At 39.5% G+C, this 16,251-nt stretch overlaps 1 protein-coding gene across 3 annotated transcripts; it reads right to left on the bottom strand.

The window, feature by feature from the left end:
• Nucleotides 1–2,503: 2,503 nt before the first annotated feature.
• On the bottom strand, nt 2,504–12,880 carry mbd1b (methyl-CpG binding domain protein 1b). Of its 3 annotated transcripts, none has more exons than XM_034683079.1 (17): nt 12,640–12,880; nt 11,507–12,037; nt 10,886–11,026; nt 10,398–10,539; nt 10,023–10,315; nt 9,776–9,858; nt 9,614–9,657; nt 8,995–9,135; nt 8,821–8,907; nt 8,526–8,546; nt 8,344–8,436; nt 6,710–6,871; nt 6,447–6,623; nt 6,232–6,312; nt 6,067–6,150; nt 3,633–3,788; nt 2,504–3,535 (listed from the first exon to the last, which is right to left on the bottom strand). In XM_034683079.1, exons 2-17 carry the CDS (start codon nt 11,875–11,877, stop codon nt 3,062–3,064), a joined length of 2,550 nt encoding a protein of 849 aa, XP_034538970.1. In that variant the 5' UTR covers nt 11,878–12,037; nt 12,640–12,880; the 3' UTR covers nt 2,504–3,061. The 3 variants fall into 3 exon arrangements, with proteins under 3 accessions (XP_034538970.1, XP_034538987.1, XP_034538978.1); XM_034683096.1 differs by having other exon boundaries at nt 12,709–12,853; XM_034683087.1 differs by lacking the exon at nt 12,640–12,880 and adding an exon at nt 12,240–12,555.
• Nucleotides 12,881–16,251: the final 3,371 nt, after the last annotated feature.

Here is a 16,251-nt window from a genome sequence, read left to right as displayed (position 1 = left end):
TCCAAATATAAAGGTACAACATACTACTACACACTCAGACAGTATGTACTACATACTGCAATCAGTTTGTCTGCCGTTAAAAATACTAATGTGCATTCTTGGATGGCTGAGCTAGCACACTTTTTAGGCCATAAATGGAATTTTACATAAATGTAAAACAAATAAATCATTACTTATACAGCTATGTTATTATAAGTATATAGTTATAGTGTTCATTATGCAAATTCAATATTGACAGAGTTTATTCTTGTAGACTAGTTCACACTTACACACATGCAAATGCACCTCGGAGTGAAAGAGAGGGTAGATTTGAGTTCAGGTCCTTCACAGAGAGAGACACTAAGTTTTGGATTGTTTTATATATCACCAAAGCTTTTTTGATCATATCACATGGTGTGTCCTATGTTTTTGTTTCTTTTGGATAACTGTTCCTACTTACCTCACCATGTGTTGCAATGAAGGAACAACATGTATTTGACATCAACCTATGAGGTCTAAAACATTCTTGCAGAGGTTTGAATTGGATTGAAAAAAAAAAACATGGGTAATTTGAATAAATCTTGAGAACTCCAGCTCAAAAAGTCAGTGAGTTACAGGTGCTGAAGCAAAAAGTGCTACAACATACTCAGTCTTCTCCAACCCTTAATACTTACATATACTGTGGACAACTGTTAATTTCAAACTATGTCAAATACAAAGCATTATCAAAACATAGCAATGATACAACAAAACAAAAAAAATGAAGTGCTTAAAGTAGTAACTAATAAATCATTTTCACATTAGTTTGTTGACAACAATGCTTATCATTTTACAAACCTACATAACAAGCTATCGTATTTCAGCTATATTAATTAAGCAGGGTGTCAGAGACGCTTCATTGTAGACATTTAGACCTGGTGGACTACAAATTGAAGCATCTAAATAAATATATGCCGGCTTGGCAATTCTTATTTGTTAAATCAATAAATAAATCACAAGTGACCCACTCTGACAGAAAGGGAAACTTAAAGCTGGCTGAGTTAACCGTGATTCCATCTGCTCAGACCCCAAACACAAGAAAGAAACAATGGGAGTATGAAGTTGAAGCGGCAGTAATGTAATTATGTATGCCCATAGATGAATATTTAACAATAGGCTCTTGGGTTCTGTCCTCTAAAAGGCAAACAGGAAATGCCAAAAAACTTTTTCAATTGTTTGAATGTTTTATTTTTAGGTCTCAATAACTAAAATGAAGAATAATAAGCTGATCCCAAACATTTGTCAGCACAATTACATGATGAAATCAAGACAACAAAAATAAATCTGATAAACTGTTTGATGAGTGCATAAACTTTGATATTGTCAGACATCATGTTATCCTAGAAACATACTAATGGGGATAAGGACAGGAGGGAACTTGAGTTATTGTACAATTAAAAAAACAACAACAAAAGGCTTGCAATAGAAAAAATAAATATATATTTAAAAAAACATAAAACTGCAATCATCATATTATTCAAGAACAGAAATAGAGGGATGCAGGTCCATATTCTGACACAAAACCAGTCTAACAGTGTAATAACTAACACGGTCATCATGTAGATTAATTTGGGCTACACTTTTCATTTCAGAATACAATTTTGGAGAATACTTTCTATAACAGTGAACTAAAAAAAACTATCAATACCAATATCCCCATATTTTCAAATTTCAACATTTATCTGGTTTTGATTTAAAACAGCTGGGACTGTGTCAATGATTTGGTCAGCTTTCGTTGCTTTTACTATTTTTACACTCTCATGTCATTTTTGAAAGGGTCGATTAATGTGGAGGACGTGAAGTTTTTCAAAGGCTAATGAGAAAAAAAAATCTTCCATATCAAAAAATCTGAACTACAACAGTCTGAGTAATGGCATTTTGGGAATGTAATGAAGGCCAGAGTGAACTGTTGTCTGGACCACAGGACAATAACATCGCTGTTTTAAGCCCATCTAACCATAGATCTTGTCCCTGACTCGGTTTCTGTGTATTACAAGTCTCCACGCAATCACTACCTCCAGCGTCTTGGGGTTCCCTTTATTAGCTCTTTAACCTTTGCCCTCTCCGACAGAGCTGTTCAAGCAACAGTTGTTGTCTCTACATGGTATGTTGTTGCAGCCAGGGAACCATGTGTGCCATCATTACTGACCTTTAGACTCCACAGGATATTGAGCTTTCTGTTGTCCTTAGTTGGTGCTGCTTAGTGGCTTTGGGTGTACACATTTACTTTTTTAACCCCTTGTTCCTTCATCCAATCATTCCAATTCATTTATGTATAATACTACAATCTTGTAGATGAGGATCATCTCCTTTGCTTCATATTCTGGTATTCACAATGGTTGAGGGATTTAACATAAAGATGATACCAGTGTTTCAAACGACAATATCTCTGCCTTTGATGGGGCTGATGAAACAGATACAAATTAACTAAATATTATTAAGAGAAGTCAAGAGCACACTTACAAAGAAGCTGCTTCTCAGCAGATCAGAAAATATTGTTTACTTTGAATTGGAAGGGGTCCACAAAATGAAAACAAAACCTTTTCTTTCCCAAAAACATAGTTTGACAAACTCCATTTAATATGGTTCACACTAGCATAACAACAGTGTGGGTATGGTGTAAAACGTTACTGCTGAAAAGATAAGAACATATTCATTTTCGGCAGAGAGAAAAAAATCTGCATTTAAATGACAACTCAAAAGTGTTTGAACCCTGAGGGTGAGGGCTATAGATTCCTCAAGTAAGAGTGTGAATAAACCCGGAGCACAATCAGCACACAGTGGGCTGATGGATGTCAGATATATCCAGCACACTGCCAATAATCTGATTCAACAGTCATCGAGAAAAGCCCCACACCAACACAACAGTACGTCAGTAAGAAATATAATGTCACAGCACCTGGAATGCCTTTGGTGATTCTTCAGATATTTAAAGTCATACTATTACGGTCCAGAGGTAAATCTGTAAAATGTCATATGTATTACATCTAAACAAGAAAATGGCACAGAGTTGCACCAGGACTTCCCTTAGTCTCTGCTGATGTTAAAGTCCTCGGAGTGATCTGCAGTTATCACAAATGCGCATATTCTTTCTCACTAAGAAGTCACATGTTGATGCCCGCTCCAGGATGACCGGGTCCTTGTTTGATAAACGCGCTTTGGGAGACAGTCCGTGGCACACAACATACTGATCCAGGCCCAAAAGCAGATTAACGACTTCAGTCACTGAGGATAATTGTGCTGGGTAGGTGTCGTAGAGCGGGTGTGTGGGGTGCAGTGGCTGTTTCTGGACCGTCACCTGGAAGCAGAAGTCTGGGTCTATTAGCACAATAGTGTCGGCCATACTGGACTGTTTGGAACACTGGATGAGCTGAAGCTGCGGGCCCTCCACCATTATGGCATACCAAAGTATGGGCAATACTGAGGTGCGCAAAGAGTGTAACAGTTTCATTAGCTGGTTTTCATTCTCCGCACCACTCCCCACGGGGTTATCTGCCAAACTATAGATCTGTGTGATCTGCAGAAAGTGAGAGGATGAAAATAAGTACACAAAGATTTTGCATTATCTATAGCCTTCAAGACACTAATATGAAAAATCTTAACATAACACTCACCATGGGAAACTCCTCCTCTTCTTCATCATCATCATCATCATCATCATCATCGTCATCATCGTCGTCATCATCATCATCGTCATCTTCTTCTTCAATTTCTCTTGGACCATCTCTGCCTGCGAGGGGTTCAGTTGTAGTCCATCTTCTTGGAGGGACCTAGATAGGTCAAGATTGAGAGGTCAAGGACCATTGACTTGAACAGCTGACGGGAAAAATCGACATTAGAGTAGTTATAGATCTTAAATATCAAAATGAAGCTATAATTTCAGATGCATTAAAGGGATGTTTCAGATTTTTTGAAGTCGGGTTGTATGAGTTTTATGTCACTAGTAATTGTACTAGCCACAATGGATAAGACTCAGCTCGGCCCCTGTAATGAGCATCAGCATGCAAGCTAGGCTACAGATTTCTGCAGATGGGTTCAGTTCTGCTGTCTGCAGGCGGCAGAACACGTCTGTGTTGTGTTCGCAAATAGTCCCGAAAAAAATCCCAGTAGGGCGTATACCTTAACCGAGATGACTGTGTGGGTCGGAGTCTTTGGCTAAATTATGTGGCAGAACCATAGACTGTATAAAAAATGGACGTAGTATCTGTGACGTCACCCATCTGTTCCCGAGCGCTGTTTGGAAGCCAATCGACGGCGGCAGCCATATTGGAAATGCAGAACTCAACCAGGCAGAGTGTGACGTAAAGGGGCGGAGTTTGAGCCTCCTAACCAACAGCTTGTGTTCCCGACAAGCGTGCCGGACACGGCCCTGGTGGTGAGGCTTTCAGCAGTGTGTCTGCCTCCTGGTGGCTGGCTGCAGTGTAGGTCAAAAAATCTGTCTCCCACATTCATTTCAATAGGGGAGCAGTCAAACTTTAAAAAATAAATACACGTCGTATGAATGTTTCTCACATCCGTATGCTGTAAATTACATGTAGTTATTATTGAACTGTTTTGTGACCAAGTCCAATTTTTCCTGAAAAGTTTCTTTTTCATTAGTTATTAGAGTTTAAAAAACGGGGTTTTACTTCCGGGTTTCCTTTGATTCACAGCCGCTGTAGAGTGAAACTTCAAAGGACACACAGCGTCTTGTGACGTCACGCTGTAAGGCGGAGCTTATTACAGTGGCTTCACAGGCTCTGGCTGCACAATGGCGGCGCCCAGGAGCAGGATTTTTTGGCTTCAGAACTGTACAACGGTAAGAGGCGGAGCAACGCTGTCCATTTTATTTACAGTCTATGGTTCCCGACCAGAAGACAAGTCAGTCATGTCCTTATTTGGGTAAAAACTCATAATCTTAAAATGTTCTGAACCGTTGCGTTAGAAAAAAAATTCACCCCCCGTACAGTGTGTGCTGATAGAGAAATTAGTTTCGTAGAGCTAAGCCGTTTTTTGAACCAGGCTGTAAACATGTTTGTTAATTGTGCAAAGATCGTCTTTTTTGAATTGGTGTCTATGTGGTTTCCGGTGTTTCTGCAGCCAGAAATGGGCTTCATCGTTTAAGACCGGAGGTTGCTGCTTGGGCAGCACTGACCCCATGTGTAGAAACTGTAGCCTAGCTTGTGTGCCTTTCTCCATGAAGTTTCTCTTAAAGGGGTTGAACTGACAGGCATCCATTGTAGCTAGTACAAACTAGTGCCATAAAACTCATATAACCCCACTTCAAAAATATTTTGTCCTTGTCCCTATCCTCATCAGGAGGATTGATGATACTGTGGTTGTTGATGGGTCAAATAAGACAATTTATCTCTTTAACATAAATGAGGCACAAATAAGAGATTCAAAGTTGTAGCTTTCACGACTGACAAGGAGGTTAAGATATTTTTATCTGATCATGTGGTAAAATAAATGGTCACGTGAACAAACTCAAGGACAGCCAAGAAGAGAGGGAAAGGAGAAAGTGCAAATAGCTTGGCAGTGCTACATCTCTTTTATAAGATCTAATTAACTTTTAGGTGTGGCCTGGTGCCAAGCTGTTAAGGCGCAATACCATATCAGAAATACTCTCAGTCGGCCTTTGTTGCATGCTGCTTCTCTCTCTGTCTTCATGTTTCCTCTCCATGCTAACACTGTCAAACTGTGCAGAAATGCTACAAAATGTATTATGAGTTACAACACTTTGAGGTTCTGATAGTTTTACCAAAGTCAAAAAAGTCAAATATAGTGGAAGCCTGCTTGGATTCATCACACTGAGCCACAGACCACAGGAAAGCACTGGAGCAGTGGCATAAGTAAAGGTTTAGTGATTGTGGAGGGAAAGGGTAAAGAAGAGGCCATGATGACAAAGATCATTGTGCAGTACGAGTTATCATATCATCAGCCAGAGGAACGCTACATCTCTATCTCCAATACAGTTGTGGCAAGCAAAAGACTCCAAAATGTACTGTTTATTCACAGAGACCAATCACAGTAACAAACATGCAGAAAAGTTTGGAAAATGTAGCTTACATGTTCAGGGTTGTTGTGGTTGCTGGTGTGAGTGCCTTTGTTTGATAATCCATTTCGCTGTCCAACATCTGGAAAGTTCAATTCCTAAAAAAACAAACAAAAAAACAGACTGACATTAAGGCTGATAAAAGAAAGCAGAAACATGTTGACTATGTGTTTTCAAACCTGCAAATTTGAATGGTTGTTTTTGTTAATCAGCTCGTGGGGTTGTTTGCTCCCAGCTGCAGGCTCAGAGCTCCAACTCATCTACAACAGTGAAACAAAACCAGAAAGAGAAGAGGTAAATACTCATTTGCAAGCTTTGCAGGATGATGCAACTATATTGAAAAACTACTCCTACAAGCTCAAGTATCTGACCACCAATGGCACTGGGAACTCACTGGTTGGATGTTACTGTCATCATCGTCATCAGATACGTCAAAGCCCATTTGTGATCCTTTGGTTTTCTTGACCCCTGACTTTCGACTGTATGTGTAGTGAGGTCTAGGCCTGCCTGGCAGCCCTGCACCTTCAGTCGCAAACTCAGCCTGTCCCATCTGGAAAGGCAGCAGGTGTCTCTGCACAAAAAGATGAGAAGACACAAACTGTCATACTTTTATCGCAAGAAACAACTAACAAATTTTAAAACAGGTTTTTGTCTTACCATTGCCTGCCTCTGACACTGACGCAGTCGACATTTCTGTCTCTTCTTGTTGCTTCCTCCGAACTTAGGTTTGTCTATGCAGAAGTCACATGTGCCACAGTCTTTCCTGCAGAGGCACGCTTTACATTCTCCACAGGATCGCCGCTTACGCTTCTTATGCCACTGAAAACAAGGATGATCGCACAATTAGGGTTGCAAAATTCCGGTGGCAAAATTCCTGGAATTTTCAAAATTGGAAACTCTCCATGGGAATTTATGGGAATAAAACAGGAATTTACTAAATTGAAGGTTGGCTCTTAATAGGGAACTTAAATATAGTTGGGGAAAATATATTTTAGCATAATCCTGACTAAAACAACCCGATTTCATGTAAGTATTGTTGAATATCTATGAGACCACGCCCCCTTCATGCACTTTTTATTTTCATGTTGAATGGGACTTTTTTGGAGGGAGAGGGGCTCTTCATTTAACATTTTGGATGGGACTTTTTTGGGATTGCATTTTTGTTAATTTTTGAATGGGTTGGGTCGGGGGATGAGTAATATTAACTCAACATTCATGTTTTTGTTTTTCAATGAAAGAAATGATTGTTCAATAAAATATTTAACACTTGATTAAGTTCTACTTACTAATAAATCAGTTTTAATTGTATTATTTTCGATGGATGTCTGCTTATAACAAAACAAATATGTATGCTTGGACGTGATACCTTTCCATTAAATTACCCTCAATTCCCAGTCAATTCCCATAATTTCCAATTTGGAATATTTCCTAAATTCCCAAGCTTAACTTCCCATGGAAATTTGCCGGAAATTTTCCACCCCTTTGTAACCCTACGCACAATTCAGTATGAATGTTACTAATGACATAGTTTTTTGACTTTGTAGGAAGAGGAGCTAATATAAAAGCGTCAACCTAAATCAAACTCAGAAGTCTTTCACTTAAGTCATATTATCCTGGTGTAGTAATACAAAAAATAGATGTCAAGTACCTAAAAACGTATCACCCAAGTGTTTCTGTAGGTCAAAGAGAGAAACCAGCATTCCTCCATGTACATTTAAACAAATCACAGCACTTAAAACTATGGAAAAATTGAGAAATGCAAATATCCTTTTAAATGAACATGGTAATTGCTGCACTTTGCCAAGTTACAAAAGCTGCCTAGATATGTAACTTCAAAGAGTGTCAAAGTCGACTAAATGTTCTGGCATCCTGACACGAAACAGCTGTTTTTCACAGCTTTATTTTAAAGAGATTTATTGATACATTCAGATAAAACCTGTGGTAACCTTTCCTAAAATGTGTCATGAATCTTCTCATCACCCTTTCCAAACCAGAGATCTTATCTTCTTGTACCACTTCAGTGAATGATCTGAAACTGAATAATAAGTCGATATCCGACCAAACTACGGCAAACAAAACTGAGAATACAGACAGCAGAGTATAGACGTGGTTTGGGAGCTTATTATGAAAATACATTCTCAAACTGCTTCTTTCTGAAAGAGAAATCAACAATCTCTCACTAAATGTCCGAAAAAAAACTGCTGTTAAAAATAGCTTTTGGTTCAATCTGGGTCTCACATAGTGTTTCCCGGTTTACAGGACACGGGTAAAAAAAGCAAAAATAAACTCACATCATCGTCATCGTCAGTTGACATGTCGTCGTCATCATCAACGTCCACATTGACAGAGAAGTTCTCTGTGTCGCTGCTTTTGAGACCTAATTGCTGTGTGATTAAAACACTTTGAATGAGTCTTGGGAAATGGCATAGAAACAATATTGAGAACCGTCAATAAATATATTACAAAGAGTTACCTGTGAGTCTGTACTTTCACTCTGCAAAATAAAAGATGTATTGTTACAACCAACAAGCTTTCAGTCAGTCTAGTATTCTTGGCTTTTATAAACACAGCAAACAATCAATGTGAAATTTTCAACCACAAAGTGAACCCTGTTTTTATTTTGTCACTGGACGACAATGTTTATTCTAACACTGTCATGGACATTTTAGACACGTTCATATTCGTATCATATTCTACAAATCATCAGGCAGCTTGTGTGGACAGCACTTGAATATCTTTGACTCTTCAGCCAAAAAAGTAAACATTACCTGGTAACTCATGCTGTCATCAAATGTATCAGGAATGTCATTTAAAAAATTATGTTGCAAGAAGCTCCCAGCTCCACTTCCAGGATTCTAAAGGAACAGGCAGGGAATCAAAGTGTGAATGTAAAAGTGACGAAACAATAATAATCAATAACTGCTGGGTACCTGACAGCTTACCTTGCGAATTGGACATATACATTTTCGTTTCCGGCATAAGCGTTTCCGGGTGTCTGGGCTCTGCAGTCCATGCTTGCAGTTGGCACACTGCCCACAATTGATTGTGTTGCGGCATCCAACACACTGTCCACAAGGGATCCACTACAGGTGACAGGAGGGATAGATAAAGCAGGTGGTCATTTGTATATCCCTGTAGTTTTTTTTGTTTGTTTGTTTTTTACACATTTTAGTGATTTCAGGCAAAAACAAACAATTTGTTTGTTGTGAATATGAACTTTCTTTTTTTTCCAAGCTAAATGAAAAACCTTGTAAGACAAAAAGTAAGTATAAAAGTCAGACACAAAATGTCCTTTAACATATTTTAATCTGGGCATATAGACCAACAACCTGAACACTATTCTACCTAGATTAAGACATTTAACGTGCTGACTTTTCTACTTTCTTAAAATGGAACAAACTTGACAATTTCTTAAATGTTATGAATATTCACATAAGGTGAGACCGGCCAATCCATGGTAAAAAAAAAACAAAAAACACTGTGTGATTGAAAGGTCCCTGAATGATAAGATAATGAAGGTTGTTAAGATGTAGCTGTTTGTTTTTACAGACACTGCTTTACCTTTCTAAATCGAATCAGCGGATGCTCTATTGTCTTCGATGCAGCTGAAAAACAGACATTGCAGGATTAGCAATTCCGCAATTTACCTCACCTGAACTGTTAACATGATTGTATTTTCCATATTCTTTACTAAATTTTTGCTTCACTCATAAACTAACATACCCCAGCAGGAGGGACAGCAGGGCCTCTTCCTCTGTTTGTCATACCACGTGCCTGTGAAGGAAATACCGCATCTGGAACAGATCCTGCAGGGGAGAAGGACAACACTCAGTCCATCTGAATTTAGCAAAAACGTACCAATAGCAAACCTTTTGATTACAAAGAAATTCTCAAGAGCCGAATTAATTACTTATGCAGAAGTAATATTACAGGTATCTGATTGGAATATTAACTGAAGTTACAGACTCACAGTATGCTGTCTTCTGTCCCAAGTTGTCCATTCACAGATGGGAGCATGGCTGGTTTGGTTGCCGAAGGGGGAGGGAGTTTAATTTTTTCTACAAATGGTCGATTCTCCTTTTTAGGGATCGGGTATGAAGTTACTGTCATACTCTGAGAGGAGACATTCGTCTGATTGTGTGCTAAATAGAAACTTTTGGGCGCCAAACTGGGGGTAGGTCTATGGTAGGAGTCTGGGGTGTCAGCCCCCTCCCCTCTTTCCATCCAGCTGGACTCAGAAGAGGAACGCTCCCGGACCTTTTTCTGGAAAGGAAGGAGAGAAAAATCACTATCAGGCATATACATATCCCTGTTCTCTGTTCAAAGTAATAAAAGAGGTCACTACCTTCACTCTATGTCGAATTCCTTTGGGCGGTGCTTCGCCCTCAAGGAACTTTCCTGTCTTGTATTCAAAGGTAGACATGTCAAGCTGACCCTGCAGCACTGAAATCAGTTCTACTCGGCTTCTCACTCGTTCTCCCTTTGGACTGTAAAGGAAACACAAAAATTTGAAATGACCTAAAACATCCTTTTATACAGTTACATGGACCCTGATGGCAGGTATTATAACAACATGTATAAGACCATTTGTAAGAATGTATATGGGCTATAACTTACAAGTCCTTGTCTTATTCATTTTACTGCAAACTAATCTATTAAACAATATATAACTCCATGACATGTCACACAAAAACAGCCAAATAAAATGTATGAAAAATCTGTTGTGTCCATCTGACTCACATTTTAAATCTTTAACAAATCGATGCATAGAATTTCAGATCTAAAATATGTTTTATATATATGTATATGAGCATTTTACTAGACTTTACATACCTTACGTAATATACATCTTTCTGGCCAATGCTACTGCCTGAGCGCCTAACCACTTCTTTGCGTTTCCATCCGTCTCCAAGTATTGGCCATTCGACCCATCCTTCATCAGGATGCGTTCGTTTCCGACGGGGGATAAGCAGCCTGAATAAAATAAAATTAATGAAAAAATTGAAAAACATGTTAGGTTTATCGATTGAGACAAAATTGCCAGCAGGTTTAGATGAGCTCATTTGAATCCCCTTTATTCAAATATACATCCTGTCACATACAATCAGAACATCAGTAAAGAGTCTTCGCACACATGCCACTCCACTGCCTGTACCATGATATACACATAGAGTGGTCTAGACCTCCTATGTTTGTAAAAGCGTCTTGGGATAACGTTTGTTGTGATTTGGCGCTATGCCAGTAAAGATTGATTAATTGATATGAAGATAATGATACACATGAACAAAACAATGACAATATATTCCAAAGACAAAGCAGTAATTTAAGACCACAGTTGGAGACACTATGAAACAAACAAGTTGATTAATTAATACATCTTATCACACTATCACAGCACATTACACTATCACAACATGACCACAGTTTGGAGTAAAGCAACATCATTCAACTTACCTATTCACTTTTCTAAGGGCCTTCTCCCCGCCCTCACTTCTTTCACTTTCTCCAGCAAGGCTCTCTTCCTCCAGTTCATTCCTACAATCGCTGCCCTCATCGTCATCCTCAAGTGGCTCAAACCAGTCTGTAGGAGGCTCTAAACCAGCGGTGTTAGTCTCATCCTTTACCTCTGCTGAGACTTCCTCTAATGTTCCTGAGGTGGGCTTTTCCTTTATATCCGAAACGTCTGGGGAAGCCAAGGGCTCCTGAGCCGGTGCTGCTGCCTCAGCGGGGGTTTCTGCTTGGCTTTTCTTCTCTGGGCTTTGTGCTGCATCTTCCTCCACATGCTCTCTGTCAGGGACAGGACTCTGAAGCAGTTCTTCATTCATTGATGCACCCTTATGTTTAGTGTTTGTTTTACCTGGGTGCAAATTAACTATCCTCTACAGTCGATCATGCATTTCCTTTAGATGTATTTAGTGACACACTGGCTATTGATCCAACCACATGACCTTGGCCTGTACGCTTTCAAATGTTCATGGACAGAGCCTGGAAGAAAAAGAGAATATTGTTGAGTTACTAAATGTACACACTGTAGGTCCAATGCAGCTTGATGCTTGTGGCTCATAATAACATAGAGTTGCAGACATTTGTTCTATTGCTTTCAATTACGCGACGGAAATGCCTCGATGATAGAAACATGAATGAATGGTACACACTGCATTTAAAATGATCCACAGCGCAAACTCACTGGAGGTCTTGATGTTTCAAATCTAATTCTCCACCAAAGAGTCGAAGCGTATCCAAGTTAATGAGCTGGATCTTCTACACAGCTAATGCTAACCAGACACAACGTTAGCAATACAAGCTAACCGGTGCTGTTGAAAGTGCTGGTTCCCTGGTGTTGTCGATGTTTTTTCAATATGTTATTTAGGCGACAACCCAGCATTGAGGAGGTAATACAGATTGCATTCGGTTGGTGAAACATTGAAAGGCTAGTGAAGCAGTATAGCTAAGATCAGTTAGCCATCGTTAGCCATAATAATATGTACGTTAGCCACGTTCAGCTAACGCGTTCCTCCTTTAAGTTCTGTGTATCGCCGTCATTCTACAGATGTTAGCGGTAAGATTGGACAAAACAGGACACACACCTTCAAGTTAAAGTTCCCCAGATGCCTAGCTCTCTTTTCACACTGGGCACCAGTTCACTTCACACGTACCCAGCTAGCTACCATGCATTCAGCTAGCATTGTCGGAAACGGTTGTTGGACTCGGGGTGGCTTGACACCAGGATGCAAATTCTCCTGGAACATGGATGTAGGATCTGACCCGGCCTACAGAGGGAGCTAAAACCACTACGGGAAGGACCATAGGGAAGGACTCAAACAATACTGACTGAACTACGGTGGCCCTGAAGGACAAAACAAATTTAGAAAAGATGAGACACTTTTACAAAGTTGGAGACAAATTTACATTTTGGAAAACATTTTTACATTTTATAAAACAAAATTGCATCAGCAAACACTTTACCAGTGCCAAAACAAATTTACATTTAGATCAACAAATTTACATTTAGATCAACAAATTTACAAAAGATGAAACACTTTAACAAAGTTAGAGACAATTTTACAAACCACGGAACACTTCTCCCATTAAAGCCTGATTTATACTTCTGCATTGAACCGCCAGCCTACGCCGGAGGTTCGCATAGCCACCGTACCTACGCGGAGCATAGACTGTAAATAAAAATGGACAGCGCTGCTCCGCCTCTTACCGTTGTACAGTTCTGAAGCCAAAAAATCCCGCTCCTGGGCGCAGCCATTGTGCAGCCAGAGCCTGTGAAGCCCTACAGCGTAGCGTCACAAGACGCTGTGTGTCCTTTAAAGTTTCCCTCTACGGCGGCTGTGAACGCCGGAAGTAAAACCCCGTTTTTTAACCTCTAATAACTAACGAAAAAGAAACTTTTCAGGAAAAAGAGGCCTTGAAGACAAAACAGTCAAATACTAACTTCATATCACCACAGCATACGGATGAGAGCAACATTTGTATGACATGTATTTATTTTTTAAAGTTTGACTGACAGATTTTTTTACCTCTACTGCAGCCAGCCACCGGGGGGCAGACACACTGCTGAAAGCTTCACCACCAGGGCCGTATCCGGCACGCTTGACGCAGAGGCCTTTCGCACGTAGCTGATGTGCACCTCCTCTAAAATGTAATTACCTGTAGGATCGACGTGGACCACAAGCCCTGTGATTGGTCCGCTCTGCGGCATTGTATTTCCCGCATTTACAGCACTTCTGGGATCCCGGACATCGGCTGCTCATCGGCTGTGTATTTCATCTCCTCCTCTCTATTCTTCATGTAATCATGTCTGTATGATAAACAGCAACATGCAGCTGTAGATTAACATAACACGCTCTGAATCACTGTGGAAAAGTAAACAGAGATTGTAGAGGGGCCGGAAACAGGCAACTGGCTATGAGAGAGCCCACACAGCCCTCAAGCGCTTCGGCGGTGAATTGCTGTGCCACGACGCACAAGTATGCGGTGCTCATGTCCTCGTGAGCCCCTGCTTCATAGGGGCGACGCAGAAGTATAAATCAGCCTTAAGTCTGACTCCTTTTAGCCAGACTCCGTTTTGCTTGAGGCTATGTGGTCTGAGGCTGTTTCATCCAAACAAACTAAATGACCCCTCACTCGATCACTTCTGGTATTTGGTACATTCCCTTTCTTTAAAAATGAAATGTTAATTTGTTTCAGAAATGGTAAAAGTGTTTAATCTTTTGTAAATTTGTTTTCTTAAATGTAAATTTGTTTTGGCCTTGGTTAAAGTGTTTTGCTGATGTAATTGTTTTTTATAAAATGTAAAAAAAATTATTTCCAAAATGTAAATTTGTCTCCAACTTTGTAAAAGTGTTTCATCTTTTGTAAATTTGTTTTGTCCTTCAGGGCCACCGTACTGAACAGTTGAAAACAGTACACTAGGACAGGGGTTCTAAAACTTTTTTGGCTTGTGTACCCCCTTTCAAAAAACATTTCAGCTAAGTACCCCCTTGTATGGCTTGCAAATAATATATTTTATGAATGAACATGCTCAATTTGGAAATAGTGCCCTATTTGATGTTGCATTGAAATACAACTTAAATTTTGTTGATGAAGTTGTTTTTAATCTGATTTTTTTTTTTATCAAACAGTCATCTCCTAATGACTAGGAGATGAATGTATGTCAGTCATCACCCTGACATGTAGATCACAACACTTCATGTCCTCCAGTTGTTCATTAAAAAAATGCATCATGTGTGAACACTCCTTATCAATAAAGTGTTTCCATCATACAACAGAGCAACATTCATGGGTTTGATTAGTTTGGGGGAAATTCTGAATAATTATTTAGATCATCATATTTTGAATTTTTACTACCTAGGCAAGGCAAGTTTATTTATAAAGCACCATTCATACAAAGAGCAATTCAAAGTGCTTTACACAGTTAAGACAAATTGCCTACAGCGAACAACAAATTGACACAGGTGCCTATCCAATAAACACAAGTGAAAACAGAAGGGAGTGAATTATCTTAGCCCACCTTGGACATCTTCGAGAGGTTTGGTTTCCTGCATAGACCGATGTTGTTATTCCTGTGTATTCTGTGCTGCAGATATCTCATCATCTGCTATGATACAAATCGTCTGTTCAACCACATCCCAAAGGAGTGATTTTTCTGGAAGAAGTCATCAGATGGAAGGCTGTGGTGTTAAAATTATGCTCAGTTGTTAATGAGGGGCGCAAAGTGTGCAAAGATTCCTCACATCAAACAGCCACAAGCCGCCTGAACTGTTGATGAAAGTCAGGATGGATCCATGCTTTCATGTTATGTACACCAACTTCTGACCCTGCTCTCCCAATGTTGCAGCACAAATTGACTCATCAGACCAGGCAACAATTTTACAATCTTCTAGCATACAATTTTGGTGAGCTTGTGTGAATTGTAGCCTAATAATAATTGCTATTCTAAAATAACAATTCTGATAATCATAATAAAGACATAAGATCAAATGCAGTCAGTGAAATTGGTTTGTCACGAGCTTATAACGCTTTTTCATGAGAACTCAAAAAATATACACAGGAACACACAGGTCTTTTTATGTGGGCAATGTAACCAAAACTGAAAAATCAACTTAGATACTACAATGCATCACACTGCATTATACATCATTATTGTACTGCATTTTGCCCTGTCTAACAACATTGGGGCGGGTGAAGTTAATTTCTGAAAACACCAACCAGGGTTCCCACTCTTTTCCAGAGATCATTTTCCAGGACATTTCCAGGACATTTTTATTGATGATCAAGCTGGTATGACAGTCTAAATTTAGTTCCAAATTTAGTTCCTAAATAGTTTAATATGTTCCTCTCAGTGGAAGTCTACATTAAAAGACATGTAGTCTATGGCTATCAATGAAATCATCTCTTACATACTTACCTATCCCTAATCACAACCCTAACCCTATCCCTAATCACAACCCAAACCCTAATCACAACCCTAACCCTATCCCTAATCACAACCCAAACCCTAATCACAACCCTAACCCTATCCCTAATCACAACCCTAACCCTAACCCTATCCTTAATCACAACCCTAACCCTAATCACAAGCCTAAGCCTATCCCCAATCACAACCCTAACCCTAACCCTATCCCTAATCACAACCCTAACCCTAATCACAACCCTAACCCTAACCCTAATCACAACCCTAACCCTAA

The sequence above is a fragment of the Notolabrus celidotus genome, chromosome 1 (assembly GCF_009762535.1).
Source record: "Notolabrus celidotus isolate fNotCel1 chromosome 1, fNotCel1.pri, whole genome shotgun sequence".
In the NCBI taxonomy this organism is placed as follows: domain Eukaryota; kingdom Metazoa; phylum Chordata; class Actinopteri; order Labriformes; family Labridae; genus Notolabrus; species Notolabrus celidotus.
Note: the sequence above shows the minus strand (reverse complement) of the source record. Positions and strands in the feature narration are given on the sequence as shown.